We start from the raw sequence: 21,142 nt of genomic DNA on the forward strand, positions 1-21,142 counted from the left end.
GAGATGCGGTGGTCACCGGGGTCGAGCTTTCTGGGTTTGGGTATGTGGGTGGAGGGAGGGAGGGAGAGAGAAGAGATATGTTTTTTTTTTTTTTTACCAAAAAAATGAACCAGTGTGTGAGAGTACTAATTTACCCTTTGACAAATTAATAATTACATAAGAGTTAACGGCGTCATTGACGTCGTGTCTACATAGTGGGTCGGGTTCGAGAGTCCGTGTACTAAAATGCTCGGTTTGGAACTTTATGTATGAAAATTATTAGTGGCCTTTACTTGGTGTACTGTTTGCAAAATTTTCCCTTTCTAGTAATAATATCGATAGATACGTGTGTGTGTGTGTGTGTGTGCACACACACATATATATACATTGTGTTCATGTTTTGCAATACAACTCCAGATTTATGTTTTTCATCCATGAATTGACATAAATTTGTTGATACGGAAAGAAACTCAATGCAAACCTTATTTTACCTAGCGGCGATTGCCACACTCACCTTATCGCTGTCTCCTCATGGCAGCAACACCTATGGCAGCTCCGGCCAGCCTCCAAGCCCAAAACTTTTGGGTCCGATCCTCTTTCTCCTATCGACTTTCTTCGATTTGTCAAGGTGTGAACTGTCCTCTTGGGACAGCAACATGTAGTCGTGGTGGTGGCCGGATCGGTGGAGGCTCCAATTTCAGATCCCTATTATTGATAATGACGATGGTGGTCTGTACTAGGGAGGTGAGGTTTTTACAGTCAGGTGGGCTTTGTCTAGAAGCATAGCTACATTTAGGTGCAGTCTAGAGGTTGCAGATCATCAGCATGCTTCATCGATGTCAGACTCGCCTTGGCCAGAACCGCGAGTGCTGCCAGAGTTCATGGCGCAACATAGCTGGATCTGGATGTCCAGATCAATGAGGATGGGCCAATTTTGGCCTCCAATCCAAACCCAGCTTGTAATGACTTCAACGAAGGATGTGGCATCGGAGATGACCCTCGACAGTGGTCACTTGGCTGGCTTCAAATTTTGGCACGGAGATGATGGCTTGAGTTATGACGACGGTGGTTCAGAGCTGTTGGGTTCGGGCCAATCTCGGATTCGGCCTACTTGCTGCTATGGGCTAGAGAATAAAGATGAAAGAGGAGATGGGCTTGAGCCCTTCATTATTGAGGCATCCAAGGTAATGTGGGTCGTCAGGAGTTTGGGTAGCTATGGGGCCCACTTCATTCTGCTATTGAGTCAATTCTCTATATGGACCGGGCAACACTTGTGCTCGGAAAAACATCCAAGCCCTAGCTTGCAGGGCAAATGAAAAATATAGATAGGTGTGGTAGGGGCCTATTTACTATGTCTTGCCATTCTCCATAGCTTATAGACTCGCTTTTAAATAAGTGAGTGGTTAGTTCGAATATTGGTGGCTGTTTCTATGTATCACCGTAGTTCTCTTACTACAACTTCTTGATATGTCTAGTCGAAGGCAGCAGAATGATATGTAATGGTCATCTTGGCATGCGTTAATGAAATCCACATTTCTTTCAAAAAAAAATTGAGCGTGGGTTGATTGGTCTTTTTATTTATTTCATCTTTTTGTTCTAATTTTGTGTGGAAAATTATTGTTAGAGTTTTTTTTTTTTTTTTTTTGATATTTTCTTGTTCTTATCTTTCAATACCTCAAGTTGTAATTCAAAAAAATAAAAGAAAAAAAGCCCACGTTTGGAGAAGAACAACTTTCATGTTCAATAGCATTTCCTTAATTTTTTATTTATCCTTTATATATATAATTAATAATTGTTAGAGACCTAATATTTATCGGGGCAATTGCAGGGTTTTTGAAAAGGGTCCTTAACCCAAAGCACCAAAATTAGCCAAAACTATCCCACTTACCCCAACAACAGATTTTTATTCCCGCTAACCCAATTTGAATTGAAATAACAATTTTACCCTTAATATAATTAATGAATTACAACCACTGCCATGCCTCTCTCTCTCTCTCAACCAGTGCACGACCTTCAGCTCCGTTCTCTGGTCTAGATGGTCGGCGATGAGACGAGGACGACGATGACGTCAACGGAGGTGATACTCGGTGAAGGAGCAGATCCGGCGCCATCGATCGTCGCCGATGTTGGTGGATCAGAGGTCGCAATTCAGAGCAAGTTTTGTGACGACGACGCGTCACCAATGGCCTCCACCGTCTCCTTGGCCTCACCGAGGAGATTGGGTTGTGTATCCTCCTATGCTTTCTTTTGTGATGAAAATGAAGATATTTGTTCAATGTCAATCAAATGCTTTCTTCTCCTCCTCAATTGCCAATTTCAACTTCTGTTCGATACTCTTCTAAATCCGATTCAATTTCTCCTCTTTCATTTCTTTCAAATCAAATTCTACACCCTGCTTCTTAATCGCCCTCTGAGTCTGATTCAGTTCCTCATGAGATTTCTTCAACTTCTCTTCTATATTCCTCTCAACCCCATTCAATTCATGTGGCAGACGAGAAAGATGATTGGGTGCCCAGAGCTTTTCTCTGGGTGCCCAAATCAATTTCTCTCTTTCGTTCAGTTTTTATTTTTGGTAAAATGGGGATAGAAGGCCCAGAATGAAAGAAAAAATGAAAAAAAAAAGTTATATTGGGGCAATAGAACTCTATTAAAGATTTATTGGGGGCAATAGAAGTTTTGAATTGATGTAATCTTCTTGTTTTTTTTTCTTTAATCAAAGTTTTATTTGTCTAAATTTAGGGAGATTAGTTTCCATTCCGGCGACTGAAAGTTTTATTGGGGGCAATAGATGTCTATTGGGGACAATAGAGGTTTATTGCCCCTCTATTGGGGAGTAATAAATCTTTCCAACGACTTCGTTGGGAATATCCGGCAAGGTTTTTAGAGAAGTCCCGTGGTGGCGACCGGTGATCGAAATCCGGCCGGTCGCCGGATTCCCCCTATCGTTGGTCGGAATCCCGCGGCCAGTGACCGAACTCTGGCGAAGTCTCCTATGGTTTCTCTCTCTTCCATTCTCTCTCTCTCTCTCTCACTCTCTATGTAACAAATGGGTAAGGGTAAAAAAGTTTTTTTTTTTTTAAAAAAAAAAAAACATAATTGGGTATTAGGAAAGACCTCCTTAGAGTGTTTTGAGTAAGGGGGAATTAAAAAAACTTATTGGGTTAAGTGGGAAAAAAATCTCTGGAATTGGGGTAAATAGACAAAAACTCAAAAAAAAAAACTTAACTATAAGTATTATTTTTTCTCCAAAAAAAAGAAAAAAAAAACTAAAGTATTATTTCTGATAAAAAAAAAAAGGATTAATTTCAGTTTAGTACCCTGTGGTTTGGGGGTAACATCATGTCAGTCCCTGCTCTTTCAATTTGATCAGCAACACCCCTGTGCTTTCAATTTCAATCAGCCGTGCCCAAATTTTACTGTTCCGTCCAAATTTTACTTTTGTCAATCCAAGAGTCATGATTGGCATTTCCTAAGCACAACAACCAAGAGTCATGATTTCATGTAATAGCTTTCTACTCTTAGATCCTTAGAAGAATGGAATGCTTCAAGCTTCATGCACAACTCTCATCAATCAGGTATGTCTTGCATACATGTGCATGCTTGTAAAGTGGTTAGGACTGAACTTGTCCTTGAATCCTATTATAGGATGCGATCCTCTTTTCAATCCTATTGTACTGATCTGCGTTTTTTCAGATGGTTTTATCAAAAGCATTCAAACTTTCTTAAATTGGTTTATGGGCTTTCTAAATGATGATTCTATTTTAATCCATGCTCTTTAAAATACGTCATGAAGCCCATGTACATCAGAAACCCTAGCTCGTCCTCTCCTATATATATATGTTTCTCTTAGGGTTGTTCAAGGTGTGGAATATATCAGAATATTTGGTCGTTGCATTCTTGAGAGTTTTCTGTCTTTATCTTCAGAAAGCATTGAGCTAAAGTTTCATGTGAGAATCCTTCATAAGCTGTTCCTTGTTTAGCTTTTGAAGGATTATCAAATCCCAAGTTTTTTCTGTCAAAAAAGTTTTCTGGTTTTATGCTTCATGTGTGTTGGTAGTTCATGCATGATTTGTGCCTTGAGGTGATTGACAACCGAGGTGAGAGTTGTGCCATCTCAAGATTGACGAAGGAGAACAAGGTTGCTGATTTGGAAGTAGCAAAGACGAGGAGACACCGCTGCCCACTAGATTGGTTCTAGTAGATGAGTTGTGTAAGATCTTTATGTACTTTCATATTCATGTAGTGGATTGTTCACCGGCATAGTGCCCGCAGTTGTTTACCTCTTTGGAGGGTTTTACTGCGTCAACAGATCTTGTGTTATGTGTGATGAGTTTACTTTGAATGGTTTGGTTAATTGAGTAAAGCATAACATCGTCAGACTTGTTGAGATTGATCTGCAGTTTCGATTAGGATTCAAGTTATACTGCACTCCTATATTAGGATGCGAACAGGCCTGCACTCCTAAGACTAATTCCTAAAGTTGTTGACATATTGATCAGTTGCATTAGTTGGGAAACACATATCCATTCTGTAATTTCAATTGGTACCAGAAAAGGTCACTAGACGGACTTAGTGAGATCCTTGAAGGAAACAGAATGGAAGATATAAGTGATCGTGCAGCTAGGTCAACAAGTCACCCTCCGTTTCTTGATGACAAAACAAACTATGCAGCATGGAAGGTTAAGATGAAAGCTTTTTTGTGGGCAAAGGATGTAGCTGTATGGGCTGTTATTGAAAGTGGTTGGGAGTATCCAACTAAGACTGAAAAGGTAGATACAAAAGAGATTGGAGAGGGTAGTTCTACTGTTGAAGCCAAAGTTAAGAAGCCTATGAGTGAATGGACTGCAGATGAGAACACCAAGAGTACAAATAATCAGAAAGCATTAAACTCTATCTTCACAGCGGTATCCTATGATAAGTTTAGCTTATTTCTCATTGTTGCTCTGCAAAGCAAGCATGGGATATTCTCCAAGTTACTCATGAAGGCACTACAGCTGTCAGAGAATCTAAGCTTCAGCAACTTATCCAGCAATTTGAAAATATGAAGATGGGTGATGATGACAAGTTTGCTGATTTCTATGCTAGGCTCAGTGTTGTTGTGAATGGTTGTTTCAACTTAGGAGATCCCATACCTCAACACAGGATAGTCAAGAAAGTACTTAGGTCTCTTCCTATGAAATATCATTCCAAGAAGATAGCCATTCAGGAGTCGAAGAACCTCAATACCTACAGTCTGCAAGAACTGATTGGAAACTTAACTACATATGAGATGGAACTCCCTGATGAAATGAAGAGCAAAAGCATAGCTCTTAAAGTGAAGAAAGACATTGAAGATGAGTCAACATATGAAGAGGATGCTGATGAAGATGAAATTGATCTTGTCACAAGAAAATTCAGAAAATTTCTCAAGGATAGGAAATCCAAAAGAAGTGAATCAAGGTCTGACTCAAGCTCCAAGAATACAAGAATAAAAGAAAAGCCGGGTAATAAGGTTTTAAGGTTTGAAAGAGCTCATGCTCCAAAGTGTTTTGCATGTGAAGGGTTTGGTCACATTGCATCTGAGTGTGCAAATACCTTGAAGAAGTCCAAGAATAAACGGAATAAAGCAATGAATGTTACTTGGAGTGATAGTGAAGATGACTCTATGCTTGATAGTGATTCTGAAGTGGTGGCCTTGGTAGGATTAACGACTATTGGTCATGAGTCTGAAGTTGAAGAATTTGATCTTGAGGAAGTAATGCAACAATATATCATGTTGTCTGAGGCTTCAAAAGAATTGAAGAAAAGAAATTTAGAGTTGAGTAATCAAGTTGAGAACTTGAAGACTGATGTCAGTAGGACTGAAGCTGGATTTCAATCCCAATTAGAGGCAGGTGATGCAGTAAGAAAGTCTCTTGCGGAGGACTTTCAGTCCCTTCAACAAAAGTATCAAGAGAGATGTGATAAAGTTGAGGAGCTTAAAACTTAAAAGGCTTGTCTGTTATATGAGCTTGAACAAATGAAAACCAAGGCTGTATGTGATTCTTCAAGTGGTGAAAAGTTGGAAAATATTCTAATGATTGATAAAAAATTTGGAGATAAACATGGCCTGGGATATGATGTTAAAAGTTCATCCAAAGGAGAGCATGTCACCAAGTTTGTAAAAGGCTCTGATCATTCCTCATCACAATCTACTTTCCCTGTGCGTGAAGAACCTAAACCATTGTTGAAGAATTTTGTGCTTGTGTGTCATCATTGTGGAAAGCGAGGACATATAAGACCGAGGTGCAATCAACTAAGAAAGAATTCTTCGAATGACAAGAAGCCACTCATGAACAAAAAGAAAGAATATCTTCAAGAAAAGCTGGAATTTCTTTTGAAAGAAATAAATAAAATAGCAAGACTCGTTTCGGTTCCATTCTCACCTGTGCCCAAGATGAAGCCAGTCTGGATACGAAAAGAACCTCATCTCTCTAAGCTTTCACGTACAGGTAAGTGAACTTTTCCAATATGTACTTGTGAAAAAATATATTCTTGGATGCCAATTGCTTGGTTTTTCATCATAAGTACATATATAGGGGGAGTAGTGTTGTTCTGTTTACATTAGTTTTTCTTATCACTAGTGTGTTCTAGTTTGTTAGGACTGAATGTTCTTTTCAATCCTAAGGTCTTAATAGCCGTGTGTTTATTTTTGCATTTTTCTATAAGATGTTCTTTTCTCTTTTTAGGTTTGTTTTTGTTTGGTCTTTATTCAAAAAAAAAAAAAAAGGAAAAACTGAAGTGTATGTTTTGATTTTATATCATACCATACCATGCCTCACGGGTATTTCTGTTTGAGAGTGTTGAGTTGCAGGATTAATGGATGATTGTTTGGATGCTCAATTTCCAAAGAAAGCTAGGTTGCCGAAGTTGAGAACAAAAAAAAATTGGTCTGGAACTTTGGCATCAACAACTCAATGCCTTGAAAAATTTCACAATGGTGTTATTGAATATGTGAATCAGGTTAATCCGATATGTCCCGTGGTAAGTTGACAGGTAAGGTTAATAATATGAACATATCATGTGGTGTTTTAAATGATGTTGAAAGAAGTTCTCTTGCACTTGAGTTCATGTTAAATGAATGCCAACTTTCAATGCCCTTGGATTAAGTATGTATTGACAATCTCAAGCGATTCATTTGAATTTGTGATCTAAGTTGGTTTCCAGTTTTTAACTTCAAATTGGACGGAACAGTGAAATTTAGGCACGGCTGATTGAAATTGAAAGCACAGGGGTGTTGCTGATCAAATTGAAAGAGCAGGGACTGACATGATGTTACCCCCAAACTACAGGGTACTAAACTGAAATTTATCCAAAAAAAAAAAAACTATAAGTATTATTTATAAATTAAAATAAATAAATAAATAACTCAAAAGTATTTTGAATGCAAGGCCATATCTAGTTTGGAAACCGATGCCAGAAATGCTTAAGCATGGCCGCGAGGGAAGGTAAGCCGGCCTTTATTTGTATCTCTTCGTCAGAAGAAGAAGAAGACGACGACGGACCAGAGAGCGACGACTATGATTACGATGAGAATCACGAGGACGACGACGATGATCAAATGGAGGAAGAGGTCGATGACGAGTCTCTCTCCAACAAAGTCATACGTTTCCTCGAAGGTTTCTCTTTTTGATTTTCTGAAATTTTCCATTTCTACTTTCAACAATTCGAATTTACACAAATTGATCATCGGAATTTTGTTGGATTAAGGATCTTAAACCCTAAATTGTTCATTGTGTTTAGCAGAAGGGAGTGATTTAGATTCTTTGAATCTCAAAGAATGCAAAGCCTATTTGCGAAAGCACGGTCTTAGAATTTCAGGAACCAAATTGATTTGTATACAAAGAATTCAAGAGCACCAGAGGTATTAACTATTAAGCCTTCTAAGTCTTCATTTCTGTCATTCTTGATTGTACTCATTGTTACTTGATTAATTTGCTTCTTCTAATTTTAGATTAAAAGATGGAAATGGTGAAGCATTGTATCCCAGATCATCTTTTGTAATTAACTGTACAGGTTAGTTTTTTGTTTTGCTCTAAATTCATGTGCAATTGTTCACCAACTTTCGACCGGTTTTTCCTTCAAGTTTTTACATCTTATTAATGCAGGTGACGTCTGTAAGGAAGATGTCGTCCTCTTCACTCAGAAAGTTCATCAGAAGTATCACATTTCTTTTTCTTGCGTATTCTTCTTATGTGATGTTCTGTACCGCCTTCTCAACTATTCCGATGCTGTGAATTGAACATTTGGTTTTGTACAGGTTTGATAAGATGACAAGGCATGGAAGGGTTCTTGGGAAGAGAGTTGTTGCCGGTAGGGTTGTCAAAGAAAGCTATGGTGCGGCTAAACAACAGCATACTTTTACGGTAAGACTGAGGCAAATCCTAGGTTTATATAGGAAAGTTACATGACTGACAGTCAATGATAAATGATAGTTTGCTTTTTATAAAACTTGTTTCTGCAGACGTCAGTGTATAAGAAGAGAATCTAGTGTTTCATTTAACTCGTGTATTTTCTCATTCAAGGTTGAAGTGTTATGGAGTAGGGGAATAAAGGAGCTGTGTCCACTATTTCCTCTGCTTGTGAAGGGTCGCAATCTCTACAAAATGAAAACTTTTAGACAGGTAGTGGTTAATGAGATGCCTTCCTTTTTGTCTTTTTACTGGTATGTACTGTTAAGATTATTGATTTTCTTGCATGTGTTCTCATCCACCTTGCAGCGTTGGAGTAATGAAGCTGAAAGATCCACAGTGCTAGCTGAGAAGCACAGACGAGGTGGAGCAGCAAGACTTGTGAGAGCGATGAAAAAATCAAAGAAATCGACTGCCAATGGAGGTATTGGGAGGGAAGGAAGCAGTTTTACTGCATGTTACTTCTTTTACAGCATCTATCTTACTCTTGTTTCAGATGCAAGAGATATTATTTTGTGTATTTTGTTCTCCTAGATGGAGTTTTCTATATGCTGATTATCTGTTACATGATCAGGTACGAAGTGTCACAACCAATCCCAATTTTCTAAACCAAACAACAAGCGAAAGACTACAGAATCAGAAAGGGGGAAGCACGCGAGATCTGCAAGAGCAGCACCTTCAGAACAGATGAGTTTCCAACAAAATGCAAGGAGTAAAACCTCTCAACGTTCTAGTAAGCGCCATAAAGCAGTTCACCCTAATATAGATAGAGTTCCAACTCTCCAGTCACAGTCTAATCCTCGAATTTGTCATCCATCTCAAATAGAATCTCAACACAGGAATGCTCCTTTCCCATATGCTAGTCATCCCATAGGCTCCACTTCAACTGTGTTGAGATATCCTACAGCAACTGATGCTACTACCAGCTTCACTGACAGAAATTATAGCCACTATGGCTACATAGATCCTGTCTATAATCGGGAGTTGAACAACCGGAATCAATTATCAAGATCGGATGCTGGCAGGCCATTTCATCTCTATATGTCAGCAGCTGGGAACTATGGACATAGGGGGTATAGAGATCTTTCTTTTCTAATTTAGGATTGCACAACTAGAGCTTTGCATTCTGACTTATTTTCAATAATTGATATTATTCAGGAGAGGGCAAAGATGACTTATGCACCCGTTGCATTTCCAATTTGATGTATTAAGTTTCGATTCCATTTTCCTTTGACACGGAAAGCCTCTCCTTCACTAAAATTTTTCAGGTAAAAAAAAAGATCACTCTGGTGTTTCCCCTTTCTTCCATTCTTTGAAAATCATGTCTTGTTGGCAATGACATCTGCTGTTTAATACGCTTAAGTCATTCATCCCTGTGTTTTCTGCTTCATTTCATGTTGTGGGTTCTTGAACTCCAACATTCTGAAGGTTGACTTATAAATGAAGAACTAAAGTTTGTTGTTTGAAAACCATCAAAAGATGAGACAGTTGATCTATGTTATGCTTCTTGTATATGACATGATAATATGTTGGGATTGATGTGTGGGTAAGGAGACAATGGTAAGGATGAAATCAACACCTTTGACTTTTGGGTCATACTCACATTGGACATATAAGTTGATTTTTTTTTTTTTCTTCTGTTTTTCTTGTTTTCCTAGTGGGTTAACTAAACTGGTACAGTTGTGAGGATTAGCTAATATTGCGGTTGCTTTAGTTATTTGGCATTTCTCTGGAGATAGATGCATGAATATTAATACACTGCAATCATGATTTGCTGAGTATGAAGAAACAGGTGACAACAGTGAGAGGGTTCTTTGACTATGGAGAGAAACATGTTAATATTGCTGGTGTGCTGGTCCCATGGGTCATGAAGGGTGATCATTGAAACTAAACACCAGCTAGAGTTTGATGTGCCGCAGACTGCTTAATGGTTTAGGTATTAGTTGGGTTTGAGAATTGTAGCATTCTTATGTTTTAGCCTCAGATTGCAGGTAGCTAACTCCAACATAAATGCTTTTCAAGCTTTTCGACTAGTTAGGTTTCTTTTGCCCCGTTTCCAAAGCGATTGTATGTGAATGTAACATTCTCCTTGGTTTCAGCTGTTTTCTTAATTTTTTTCAATACCTACCCACCATAATCGATGGAGAAAGTTTCCGGTGGGAAATTTAGTACGTGTATGGTGCAATCCCCACTAATACATTATCGCATGTCATTTATATTTGAAGACCGTATATGTGGGCGGTTGCGTTAGATGACAGTGACTTTTTCTTATCCAAGACACAGTAACAGATTTGAGTCACATATAAAACAAAAGAAACACAAATTATTGGTTTCACTTTTGAAATGCTCTTTTCTCATGCTTAGAGGAACGCTGTTCAACTTGTAGAATTGACAGAAGATGATAGGCTTAAATAGATGTTATGCATAGTATGCGGTCACTGGAACTATAGAAAAGCACATTGAAGAAGGAGAGGGGATTTTTCTTTCCTTGTGATGATGAAATCAAGATCCTCAGAATGAATGGCCGGTTGGAGCTGGAATCTACAGTGTCAGAAATGTCCACATAGGGGGGTTGCTGTATTGAACTTTTGAGATGGGACATTTGTACAGTTGTATAGGTGCCCTACTAATAATAATCCATCATTTTAGAGGTCCGTGGTGACCTAGTCCCTACAGGCTACAGGTAACTTGTTTGCCTGTGGAATCCCAGCCGGTCAGGGATGGCTTTTCTCTTAGAATTATCGCCACCGTACTCCGATTATATATAATTATATATTGTTGACTCGATGAGTGAGTCAGCAACGACTGCACCTCATGGAAAATTCGTAAAAATTCGTCCACCCAAATATGGCCATTACAATTTTAGATTGAGTTGTTGTTTTGTGCACTCGATCAGCTCGAAGTTGAGGCGGATTTACTATGTTATTTGGATGTGCACTATGCTCAGAGTTGAGGCAGACAAATATGTTAGGCTAGATTTATAAACATTTAATGAAGTGATTTAGGGTTTTGACATTAGAAGGTAAAATAAAATTTATTCTAAAAAAATTAAAGAAAATTTTACAAATAATACTTCAAATAAAGTCCATTCATCATTTTGGTACATCACATTTAAAAATTATTACATTAGTATCTCAACATTTAAATCCAACAAAATTTTCATACACTCCGTTTATAACGGAGTCAATTCCCAACTCCACTTTTGCATTCAAGAGGAAGAAGATGATACAAATACAACTCTGCAACTTAGATTTTGGCATGGGCTACAAAGAAGTGAGGAAGGGTGGGAGGGAGAAGGAGAGAGAGCAGCTGCCTGCTCCAAAAGACCGCCAGTCCAAAATGCTATCTCTCTGTCTTTTTTTTCCTCTCTCTACGTGTGGGATTTGATTTCTCCTAGAATTTACCCATCAACGGAGTGAATGATCGATTTTAGTTATAGGGTTGCATGGGATGGGGAATTGGAAATTGGGTGGGAGAGGATTTGGGTTTTGGGGTTAGATTGAGAATTTAGGTTTTGGATTGAATTGATGAAGATAGATAATTTGGGCGTTTTGGGATTAAATTTGATGGAATTGTGGAGAAGAGAATTGGGGTACTGGGTGGTGGTGGCGGCGGCGGCGGCGGCGTTGATGAGGGGGCTAGTGGTGGACGGTTGAGAAAAATGATAGTTGTTTAGTGGAAAAAAAATTGAGTTAAGACATGGAGAGACGAAAATATCAAAAAAAAAAAAATAGAGCTTTGATGTCATCATAGTCGGCATGTAATAAAAAGTTGTTCGAATTTTAATATTGGAGTACCAACAAGTTAGTATTTGAAATTGATATACCAAAGTGATAAATATTTTTAATTAAGAGAATGTTTCATTTAGGGTTTGATTTTTTTTTCTTTCTTTCCCCCCGGCATTCCCTCAGGCAAAAGCTTTGCTGTGTGTCCTAAATTGGAACACGATGTCCTAATATCATCCATGAGACCCTGTCCCTTGCCTACTCCCCCTACCTGGGCCACTTCCTAGCTTTCGTGTCTTTTCAACTAGATCTTTCCCACAAAACGGAAAATGTTGCATCAATTAATCTATACACACATTAATCACAATGTATACTATGAAGTATTTTGAATCATACTGTCTTAAACATAACCATTACAACAAATATATTAATCACACTTTTGTACATGGTGCAACCACCACCACCTCCATAAGAGTCAGTAAAATAAACAAGATGCGTGAAATTCTAGCCCCACGCCTTGACCACTTGAGGAGTTTGATTGTGACCGGAGCCAGCAAACTTCATACTGTACTGAACTACTGATTACTTGGAGGGTCCTCTCTGGATAAAGTCGTGGTAGTCTTAAACTCTTGACAGGTGATGTGTAAAACCAAATGCATTTTTCTTTATTGCTCCTCTTCCCTGACTCGTCGATGACGTGATCAGTGATGAGGAATGTTGTATACACTATTTGTATGTATGCAAGAAATTTCATACATTTATGAGCTAATTGGGGACAAGATGGGTGGCATTGATGAGGATTGGAGGCGAGCAGTGGAATGACGCTAGTAGGCCAAAGTTGTCTTTAACAATGATACAATGAGAGCACTTGGGGAAGGGATAATAATGAACCAATGATTATGTGAAATTACGCAAACTTACGCATTCGGGGACCTTTTATGGATTCAAGGAGACTTTGAATGATTGAAGGACTAGCAAAATCTGGGAGGGATTGAAGGACGGAGGTCGATTTCTTGGGTCCAAGCACTCCGGTCTTGAATGTGCAAGTGCCAATAGGTTTGAGCCACCGCGTCGGGGTCCATTGATCCATCGCTGACTCCTACTCCGGCAATTCTCTGTGAACTCGATGATGAGCCACCCCTAGGCGGTCCCATGACCCCGTCAACAATAACATGCGCAATGTGTACACCGTAAGGTTGGAACTCCATGGACAAACATTGTGATAGAGCTCTCAGTGCAAATTTCCCACAGCCTGCCTCATTTTTGATTAATTAACAAACATACTTGATCAAGTGAAATTAGAACTCAAGGTCAAAAAGATATAGTACTTACATAGTTCAGAGTAGCCAGCAATGCCTTTAAGTGAAGCTGAGCATCCGGTGAACAAAATCGTACCCCTTCCCCTTTCAACCATACCAGGAAGAACCTTCAATTCCCATATAAATATACATATTAATTTCAATAATAAAATAGAAATGTTATATTGACAAACTATTAATCTAAACTATGATTTTTACTATAAATCGTCTTTACCAGTTGAGCACAGTGCGCAATGTCTTCTATATTATATTGTCAGATCGTTAATTGAAAACTAATACTGTATTTACCTGTTGAGCACAGTGAAAGGCTCCGACAGAAGAGACGGCTAGGGACTTCTCCAAGGAGTCGATCCGAATGTCGGTGAACTTTGTGGGTTTCCAAGAAACCGGCTGGTAAGCATTGTAGACCAGCACCTCCACAAAACCAAGGGAAAGAACACCCTCAAAGGCCTCCCTCACGCTCCGAGACTCGGAGCAGTCGATTCTTATGGCAAACACTTGAGATTTCTCCTCCCTTGCAATCTCATCGGCAAATTTCGACAGTCTGTCAAGATCACGGGCAAGGATGGCCACCGTGTAGCCTTCATGGGCGAACTTCCGAGCGATGGACCGGCCTAGATTCGGTCCAACGCCCACAATGGCCGCGATGCCCCGACTGGAACCAGAGCTTGCCATGCTGCGCATCAGAGCTCGATCAGCTTAGCTACTCGCTCGGTAGGTAGCTCCAAAGTGCTTCAAGTATGAACTGGACTACAGGCTACAATAGAAATAGTACTGGTTAAGGGCTTAGGTTAGGTTATTAGGTTAGGCAAGTGTGTGAACGCCATGAGTTTGAGTGTTGACGTACTCAAAGAGATGAGAGAGCATGTGAGTTGAGGAAGCAGGAAGAGATGGTGGATATGAGTTGTTGCCTCCTTTCTGTGTGTGTGTGTGTGTATATATATTCTTGCTCTCAAGGGCTTCTCTGCCTCTCGGGGTTTTCCTTGCCTCCTCTCTTATATATCCTCTTGTTTCCCTCTAATTATGGCAATGAAAGGTGTTCGTGATAATCTTTACTATGAAGGACTTTCCTTTTTCTTTTCTTTTTTATGAAAGAAAACTTGTTACATTTATCTGCTCAAGACGTTTGTACCGCATCTCTGCATTTCAGTTTGGCACAAGCAGTTGAATGTACTTATTGATGAAGCACTTCATCAAAATGCTTCTAAAAAATTACTAAAATTACCTTTGCTCTTTAGGTAGCAAAACCATTGTATATTTTCATCCCGTACCTTTGCATTTCATGTTTGGCGCAAGCACTTGAAAGAACTTACTGATGCGACCCTTATAGTTCATGTAGCTTTTGAAAAAATAAAAACGTCACGGGTTTACATATAAATTTAAACTAAATTTCTACTATATATGCGTGTATGACATACACACATGATCCGATGGTGTGTGAGCTGCTGCAATGAACAGTAGAAATGATACTTATGACATGCACACATCATTTGTGTGTGTCATAGACATGTATTTAAAATGTACAACAATTGTACCATAATTAAGTATTGTAACTTGTCTCACTTTGTACAACAATTTAAAATGAGTCATTCGTGGAAAGTAAATAATTCTTATTTGAATTTGAGAGATTAAAATTCTCGTAAGTTTTCCATTCTAGTGCTCGTAGGAAGAAATTATGAATCTATTGAGATACAAAATTAGACCTATAAATGGAGCAGATTTTTATCTGGACCCGCTCCAGATCCGTGATTATTGGACGGGTTTGAATTAAAAATTTGATCTGTTAATCTGTTAATTCGTTTATTTAACAGATCAAACACGGATTTAAGTTGATCCAATCTGTTAATGATTCAGTCCGTTTTCATAATAATAAAATATTTTATTTTATTAATATATTATTATTTTTCAAAAATGTAAAATATAAAATATTAAGAATATTTTGGAAATTTAGTATTTTAGTTATCTTAGTTTATCATTCAAGGGAATATTTTGATAATGTAATTTAAATTTTGACGATACTATTCGTTTTAATATTTTAATGATGTTTTATGATGTATTATGATAAAAATTTCATATTACTATTTAAAATTAAAAATATTCGTAATTATAAACGGATCGGACGAGTATCCGTTAATCCAGCGGATACGGATTTGGATTGAGCTATCAAAGATCCGCCAGGCTAACGGAGTGGGTCAGATTGAAATTTTTTATTACTAAACAAGTTTGGATTTAGGTCGATCGACTCAAAATCCGGTCAATTTCACATGTCTATACACAATAACTCATTTTCCTCATTATTTCCCTCCTGCACATGGTTTTGTATCTGTTCTATTGTCCTTCTCCAAGGTTGTTTAATGGCTAGCAGGCTAAGTTTGTTTGAACCATTTACTCGGGTTTGCTAAGTCACCTGTCAGCAGCAATCTTCATCGTGGTTCCATCTGTTGCTTCTTGTTTTTCAATTCAAAGTTTTTTAAATGGTTCCAAACCAACCATTTGTTTCTGGGTATGGTTGCAGGCCTGATGCGCGCATTCAAACACAGTATATAGAAATCCTTTCCTTTGTGATCATTTTATCCACAGGAAAACAAAAAATATCAAATCTGGAAGACCAGATAAGGACTCCAGCAACTCTCATTTTTATAATAAATACCTTTTGCTATGAAGGAATGAAGAAGGAAATCCACGCGGTGAAGAAGATATTCTATAGTTCAATCATTAACCGGGGGGGGGGGGGGGGGTACAGTAAGGCGAAACCCTACAAGAAAACTTTTAGAATCTTGTTAAGTAGCTTCAGTGCTTTTGAATGACTAAAGGCCCGCATTCCCCAAATTCTAGCCACAACGTGTAATATATCCATATGGATTCTGGGTGTTTCTCTCTTATTTGATCGAGTTTGTTCTGCCTTTTGATTAGCTGAACTTAGTTAGGGGCCAGTCTTACGGTCTTACCTGGGTAATGCTAATGTAGTCAAATAGTATTATAGTATTGAAGCTTCGGTTGTCGCACCAATCTATGCTTTGAGCCTTTGAATCAAAAGCGGTCGGCCACTATCAAAAGCATTCTACCTCAAATACCCCATGTTTGAACTCAAAATTCTGATCGAGAATATATATTCTTAATGAGGATACATGTCATGTTTTTATTGGCAGATCGAACTAATCTAATTGTTTGACCACCTTATAGGATTTATTTGTGAAGCTTTCTATTGAAACAAATGATTAAGATTGTGTCATTTTCATACTAGAGAAGTAATTATACACAAAATACCATTGTATTGTCATTTTCCTCATATTCTATCAATAATATTAATATTCTCCTCTCCTTATGTCACATTCCATAGCTAGCATCGTGTATATAACTATATGTTTTTTTTTTTTTTGAATAAAGGGCTGGTGCGGCTGCCCTCAAGCCTTGATTAATGAAACTGTCGAATACAAGGGGGGACATTGAGCCTAAACCCCTGATTACAATAAGCATCTAGAATATTTTCCGAAATAATATCAGAAATCTCTACAGAAGATTTGTATTCTAACAAGCACCAACTAGCAAATAGCGCACAAATAGCGACTCCATTTGCTTTAACATAGCGGAAAGATAACTCGATATGTACCCCGAGTACAACATAGCATAATTACCAGCTTTAACACAGCTTTCCTCTTATGTTGCCGCCGAAAAGTAAATCCGACGACACTTAGTCTCACCCTGCCACTAGGCGGTAGCACCCATTTGATGAAGCAAAAAGGTCGCCGCCGACTTAGAGCAGACAAGGCACGTAGAGTGCATACCCAGGCACGTAGCCCGACTAGGGCTACACAATATATGTAGGATTTTATTGGTCGCATAAAGCGTATCCAACCTAGACAACTTAACAAAATAAGAATTATTAAAAATAAAACAGCTTGGACTGGACCCAAACAGCAATAAAATATAAATATAACAGTAAATAAAATTAAATCCAGAGCCCAAGCCCAGGCCCAACAAGGAATATGCAGGGTTCCAGCCCAAACCAGCTACACCACAGCCATACCAACACCGCCGCCACCACAACGCCACCATCACCGCGCCTCTGCCGTGACCCGATCTCCGTCCATAGCCCAGCCACCATAACGGTCAGATCGTCGCCCAATCTGACCCCCAGAAATCGAAGCACCGGTGAAGACAACGAACCACTAGAGCCACAGAACGACGTCATGGCCACAACGACGCAAATCCTCCACCTCATCCCTCCAATCCGCTTGTCCCCTGCCATCCCCTGCCAAGCCATGTGTCCTATTCCATCATCCAACACACTCAACCCCAGATCAGAACGGATCCGATTGGGATCGAGTGGATCCATCACCTCGACAACGGCCAACACTCGGTCAGCCCCATCCTCACCATCTGAGAGAATCATTGCTCCGAAGGCTAGAGCCCGTCCGGCTGCATGCTCCACACACCGACGAGGCCAGAGGCCCGCGCTGACGAGGGTGCGCCGCCGAACGAGAGAACGTGGTAGCTAGGAGAAACCTAGCGTTTAGAAAGAGAATTGCTTCGTGTGATAAAAAAAACAACTATATGTCTATATATGCAGGAAATTCTGTAAGTAATGGAGGCATGCATAGATTAAGACAATATACATAGCTCCAATTCCACCATACTTGCTGTGCGAGTAATTTGGATCTGGACTTTGGATGCAAGAAGGGGGCTAGATGCGTACTACTATTAGATAAGTTCACATGTGTGGAACTAGAAAGCAACCAAAGAAGAAACCCATGTATTGGCGGCAATGATGGTGGAGATGATGATAGAAAACAACCAAAGAAAAAACCAAAACTAGCCGGTATATATGTATTGCCTTGATTATCTATCATTAATGCATCGTTTGTTTGCAGAATGGAAATGTTGGGAATGGAAATTTTATCATTTTCTGTATTTGGCACACCCAAGGAAATGAATAATTTTCCTACATGAAGGGAAAATAGGGGGAAAAATAGATCCTCCCACACCTTATGGAATTCATTTTTCCTCATACTTTCCCCGCATTAATTGTCTATTCTAAATATTATTTTAATGGTTGTTATTACTAAATTATCCAATAAATTTTTGAATCTTGAATTGTTTATGTCTTGATAAGAAGGATATTATTGAAAATTGATGTTACCTACTTTCCTATTCCTGTACAAACCAAACATCAGAAAGAAAAGTAAAATGCATTTTCCGATTACTTTCCTAGCGTTTCCAAACATTGGTAGGGAAATTAGTGGGAAATTTACTTTCCCATGCTCTTAGGAAAGACCAAGGAACCAATTACATTTTCGGCAACCAAACGAGGCCTACGTTTCATGTTTGTGGTGACTTAATTTAGTCCAACCATGACATTAAGCTGAAGAAGAGTAACATAGAACCATACTCTGAACAGAAACAACGGTTGCAAATAAATTGATCATCATGTAGGTTAGTAACGAGCCATAGATGCTTGACTTATTACTAGATTATCATCCACTCTCTCAGATCACGAGAAATTGTGCAATTTAAACTGTTCGGTCATAATATACGGCCTTGTGATATTTTTGTTTTTGGTGCAATACTGCCTTGTGATATACAAATGGTTGGAGGATGACTATCAATGCATATCCTATTGTTCTTTATGCTGGAATATATGCTAATCTTTAGTTTGTTGGGTGGATGAGCAACCCAATTTTTGGAGGCACTTTTTCACTAGTGACTAGTACCGAGTGAGTTGCCTCTTGCAATTTGCACCAATTATCAAATTTCTAATAGGTTTTTGTTTTATTTTCCTAAAAGTCTCAAACTTATCCTTTCAAAAGGATCACACTGCTTGAAACATGCAGTGACGGACTAAGAAATTACTAAATAGAGTATAACGCACAATTTTCTACTTTAACAATGAAAGAAACTTAGTTTGCTGAAAACTAGAGATCTAATTAAATATATATGTATTTTGTTGTTTGGATAACAAGGGATCATTCCAATGGACCAAAAAGATGAAGCTTTTCATTTCATTTGGGGAGGGGGGAAGAAGAAGAGGGCATTTGTGTGATTGTGTCATATTCCTATTCGGATTATGCAATTCATGCCATTCGTTTAAGATCCCTGGAAGTCCATCAAATCCTTTGTCATTAATAATTAATTCATTGGATGCAGCTTTAAAACTTTTACAGAGCTTCACTGTTATGCTTTCTGCGTCAACTCTATTTGGGGCATCGACCAATAGGACCACTTTTAAAAGTTTCTAGACATATGGTGACAAAACCATTAATTGGATTCGAAGTTGGAAGATTAAAATTGAGACATGGGTAACCCAACAATGGGTATGAATAAAATGGCGAAAATTCTTCAATACACGGCAGTGAATGTGCACATACAAGTCTGACTTACACGTGGCAATATCTGAACAATCAAATATGTGGGGCCAGAAATCATGTCATCTGAGCCATCACTAAAGCTTACTCTGTTTTGACAGTCAACGTCCACTGTCAAGGAAAATTTATAGTGGTATTTTTGTTGTTGGTCAACTAACAAATAGTAGTTCAGGAGATAAAAACTTTTAGATGGTAAATATCCCCTTGAAATTTAATCTAAGCCCTTCGCCGACTCTGCTACCTCCTCCGCCACCGATGAAGCCAGAGAAAAATGAAGCCCCATCTACTTCAGAGCAGCCGGAGCTCGAAGTCGCGCCGCGCTGACGATCACGGAGAACAAGCTCCTCGACGATTCGGAAGCTTAGTTAATCTTGGGACTGGATTTCGGTTACGACCGGCGACACGCCGTTCGCGTCGGCAAGTGCTTTCCATGATCTAAATCTATCGGCGGCGGTGCTTAATGGTTTGTATGTAGAGATGAGGTTTAATAATGCTGGGTCAGCAAGAATTTTCGGTGGAAGCAAATGCTGGGTCGGTGCTCATTCATAATGATGTATATACACGCTTTAGTATATGAAAGGAGGAAGCAAATGAACGATAGCCGTTGTTGGCACAATGGCTAATTGGCCAAAGAATCAAGGGTGGGTAGGCTATGCGAGCTCGAAAGTTCGAGCCGTGTCAAGCTCATTTGTTTTTTATATTTGTTTTTTATAGTTGTCTCTTTTGCTTTTTATTATTTTTTTGTTATTATTTCTTTTAATAGTTGTCCCTTTTGCTGTTTATTATGATTTTTTTTTAGTATTATTTCTTTCCAATTTATGCATGTTGTAAAAAATTCAGTCAATTTCGTCATAGTTTTGATTTCGATTCACTTCAGTGACATAACATCTTGGTTGACCAAAGTATATATTTAACATCTTTGTTGTAAAAAATTTATGCATCTTGCTCATTTGTTTATTACTTAGTCAACCAAAGTAATATATATAACATCTTGGTTGACTGATGACATAACGACCACGAACATGTAAACACGAAAAATCCTGCAACGAATAAAATGCAGACACGTGTGCAAAATAATAATTTTATTGATTTAAATGCGGGTTACAATCTCTGTAGATGCTCTTTCACAAAATTCTCCTCTGATTCGATCTCTGACGTTGATTTGATCCAAGGGTGGCGAGCACTTGATCTTGAATCAAACGGTTGCAATGTGGACTTCCTGCTATGTTGACGATTTGAGGAAGATGATTGACCAAGGGCTGTAGAAGCTTGATCTTGATCGGATTTAGGCCACGAGTGGTGTCACGTGGTGAGTGTTCTTCGGCTTT

The 21,142-nt window shown here is 38.7% G+C and overlaps 3 protein-coding genes across 9 annotated transcripts; 2 read left to right on the plus strand and 1 right to left on the minus strand.

Moving 5' to 3' along the window:
- The first annotated feature begins 971 nt into the window (after positions 1 to 971).
- On the plus strand, positions 972 to 5,947 carry LOC133711109 (uncharacterized). Its single transcript, XM_062137299.1, has 3 exons — positions 972 to 1,163; positions 4,530 to 4,883; positions 4,931 to 5,947. The coding sequence occupies exons 1-3, from the start codon at positions 972 to 974 to the stop codon at positions 5,945 to 5,947; spliced, it is 1,563 nt and encodes a 520-aa protein (XP_061993283.1).
- Positions 5,948 to 7,382: 1,435 nt separating this feature from the next.
- On the plus strand, positions 7,383 to 10,581 carry LOC133720410 (zinc finger CCCH domain-containing protein 62). 7 transcript variants are annotated; one of them, XR_009851854.1, is made up of 10 exons: positions 7,383 to 7,616; positions 7,741 to 7,861; positions 7,952 to 8,013; positions 8,106 to 8,157; positions 8,258 to 8,363; positions 8,523 to 8,621; positions 8,718 to 8,832; positions 8,983 to 9,481; positions 9,567 to 9,676; positions 10,195 to 10,581. XR_009851854.1 is itself a non-coding variant. In XM_062146715.1 (9 exons), exons 1-9 carry the CDS (start codon positions 7,430 to 7,432, stop codon positions 9,580 to 9,582), a joined length of 1,257 nt encoding a protein of 418 aa, XP_062002699.1. In that variant the 5' UTR covers positions 7,383 to 7,429; the 3' UTR covers positions 9,583 to 10,581. The 7 variants fall into 7 exon arrangements, 4 of the variants coding, with proteins under 4 accessions (XP_062002699.1, XP_062002708.1, XP_062002679.1 ...); XR_009851848.1 differs by having other exon boundaries at positions 10,201 to 10,581; XR_009851844.1 differs by having other exon boundaries at positions 8,983 to 9,676; positions 10,201 to 10,581.
- Positions 10,582 to 12,490: 1,909 nt separating this feature from the next.
- Positions 12,491 to 14,433, minus strand: LOC133727352 (uncharacterized). Its single transcript, XM_062154946.1, has 3 exons — positions 13,741 to 14,433; positions 13,466 to 13,559; positions 12,491 to 13,385 (listed from the first exon to the last, which is right to left on the minus strand). The coding sequence occupies exons 1-3, from the start codon at positions 14,134 to 14,136 to the stop codon at positions 13,105 to 13,107; spliced, it is 771 nt and encodes a 256-aa protein (XP_062010930.1). The 5' UTR covers positions 14,137 to 14,433; the 3' UTR covers positions 12,491 to 13,104.
- Positions 14,434 to 21,142: the final 6,709 nt, after the last annotated feature.

The sequence above is a fragment of the Rosa rugosa genome, chromosome 1 (genome assembly GCF_958449725.1).
Source record: "Rosa rugosa chromosome 1, drRosRugo1.1, whole genome shotgun sequence".
NCBI lineage: Eukaryota > Viridiplantae > Streptophyta > Magnoliopsida > Rosales > Rosaceae > Rosa > Rosa rugosa.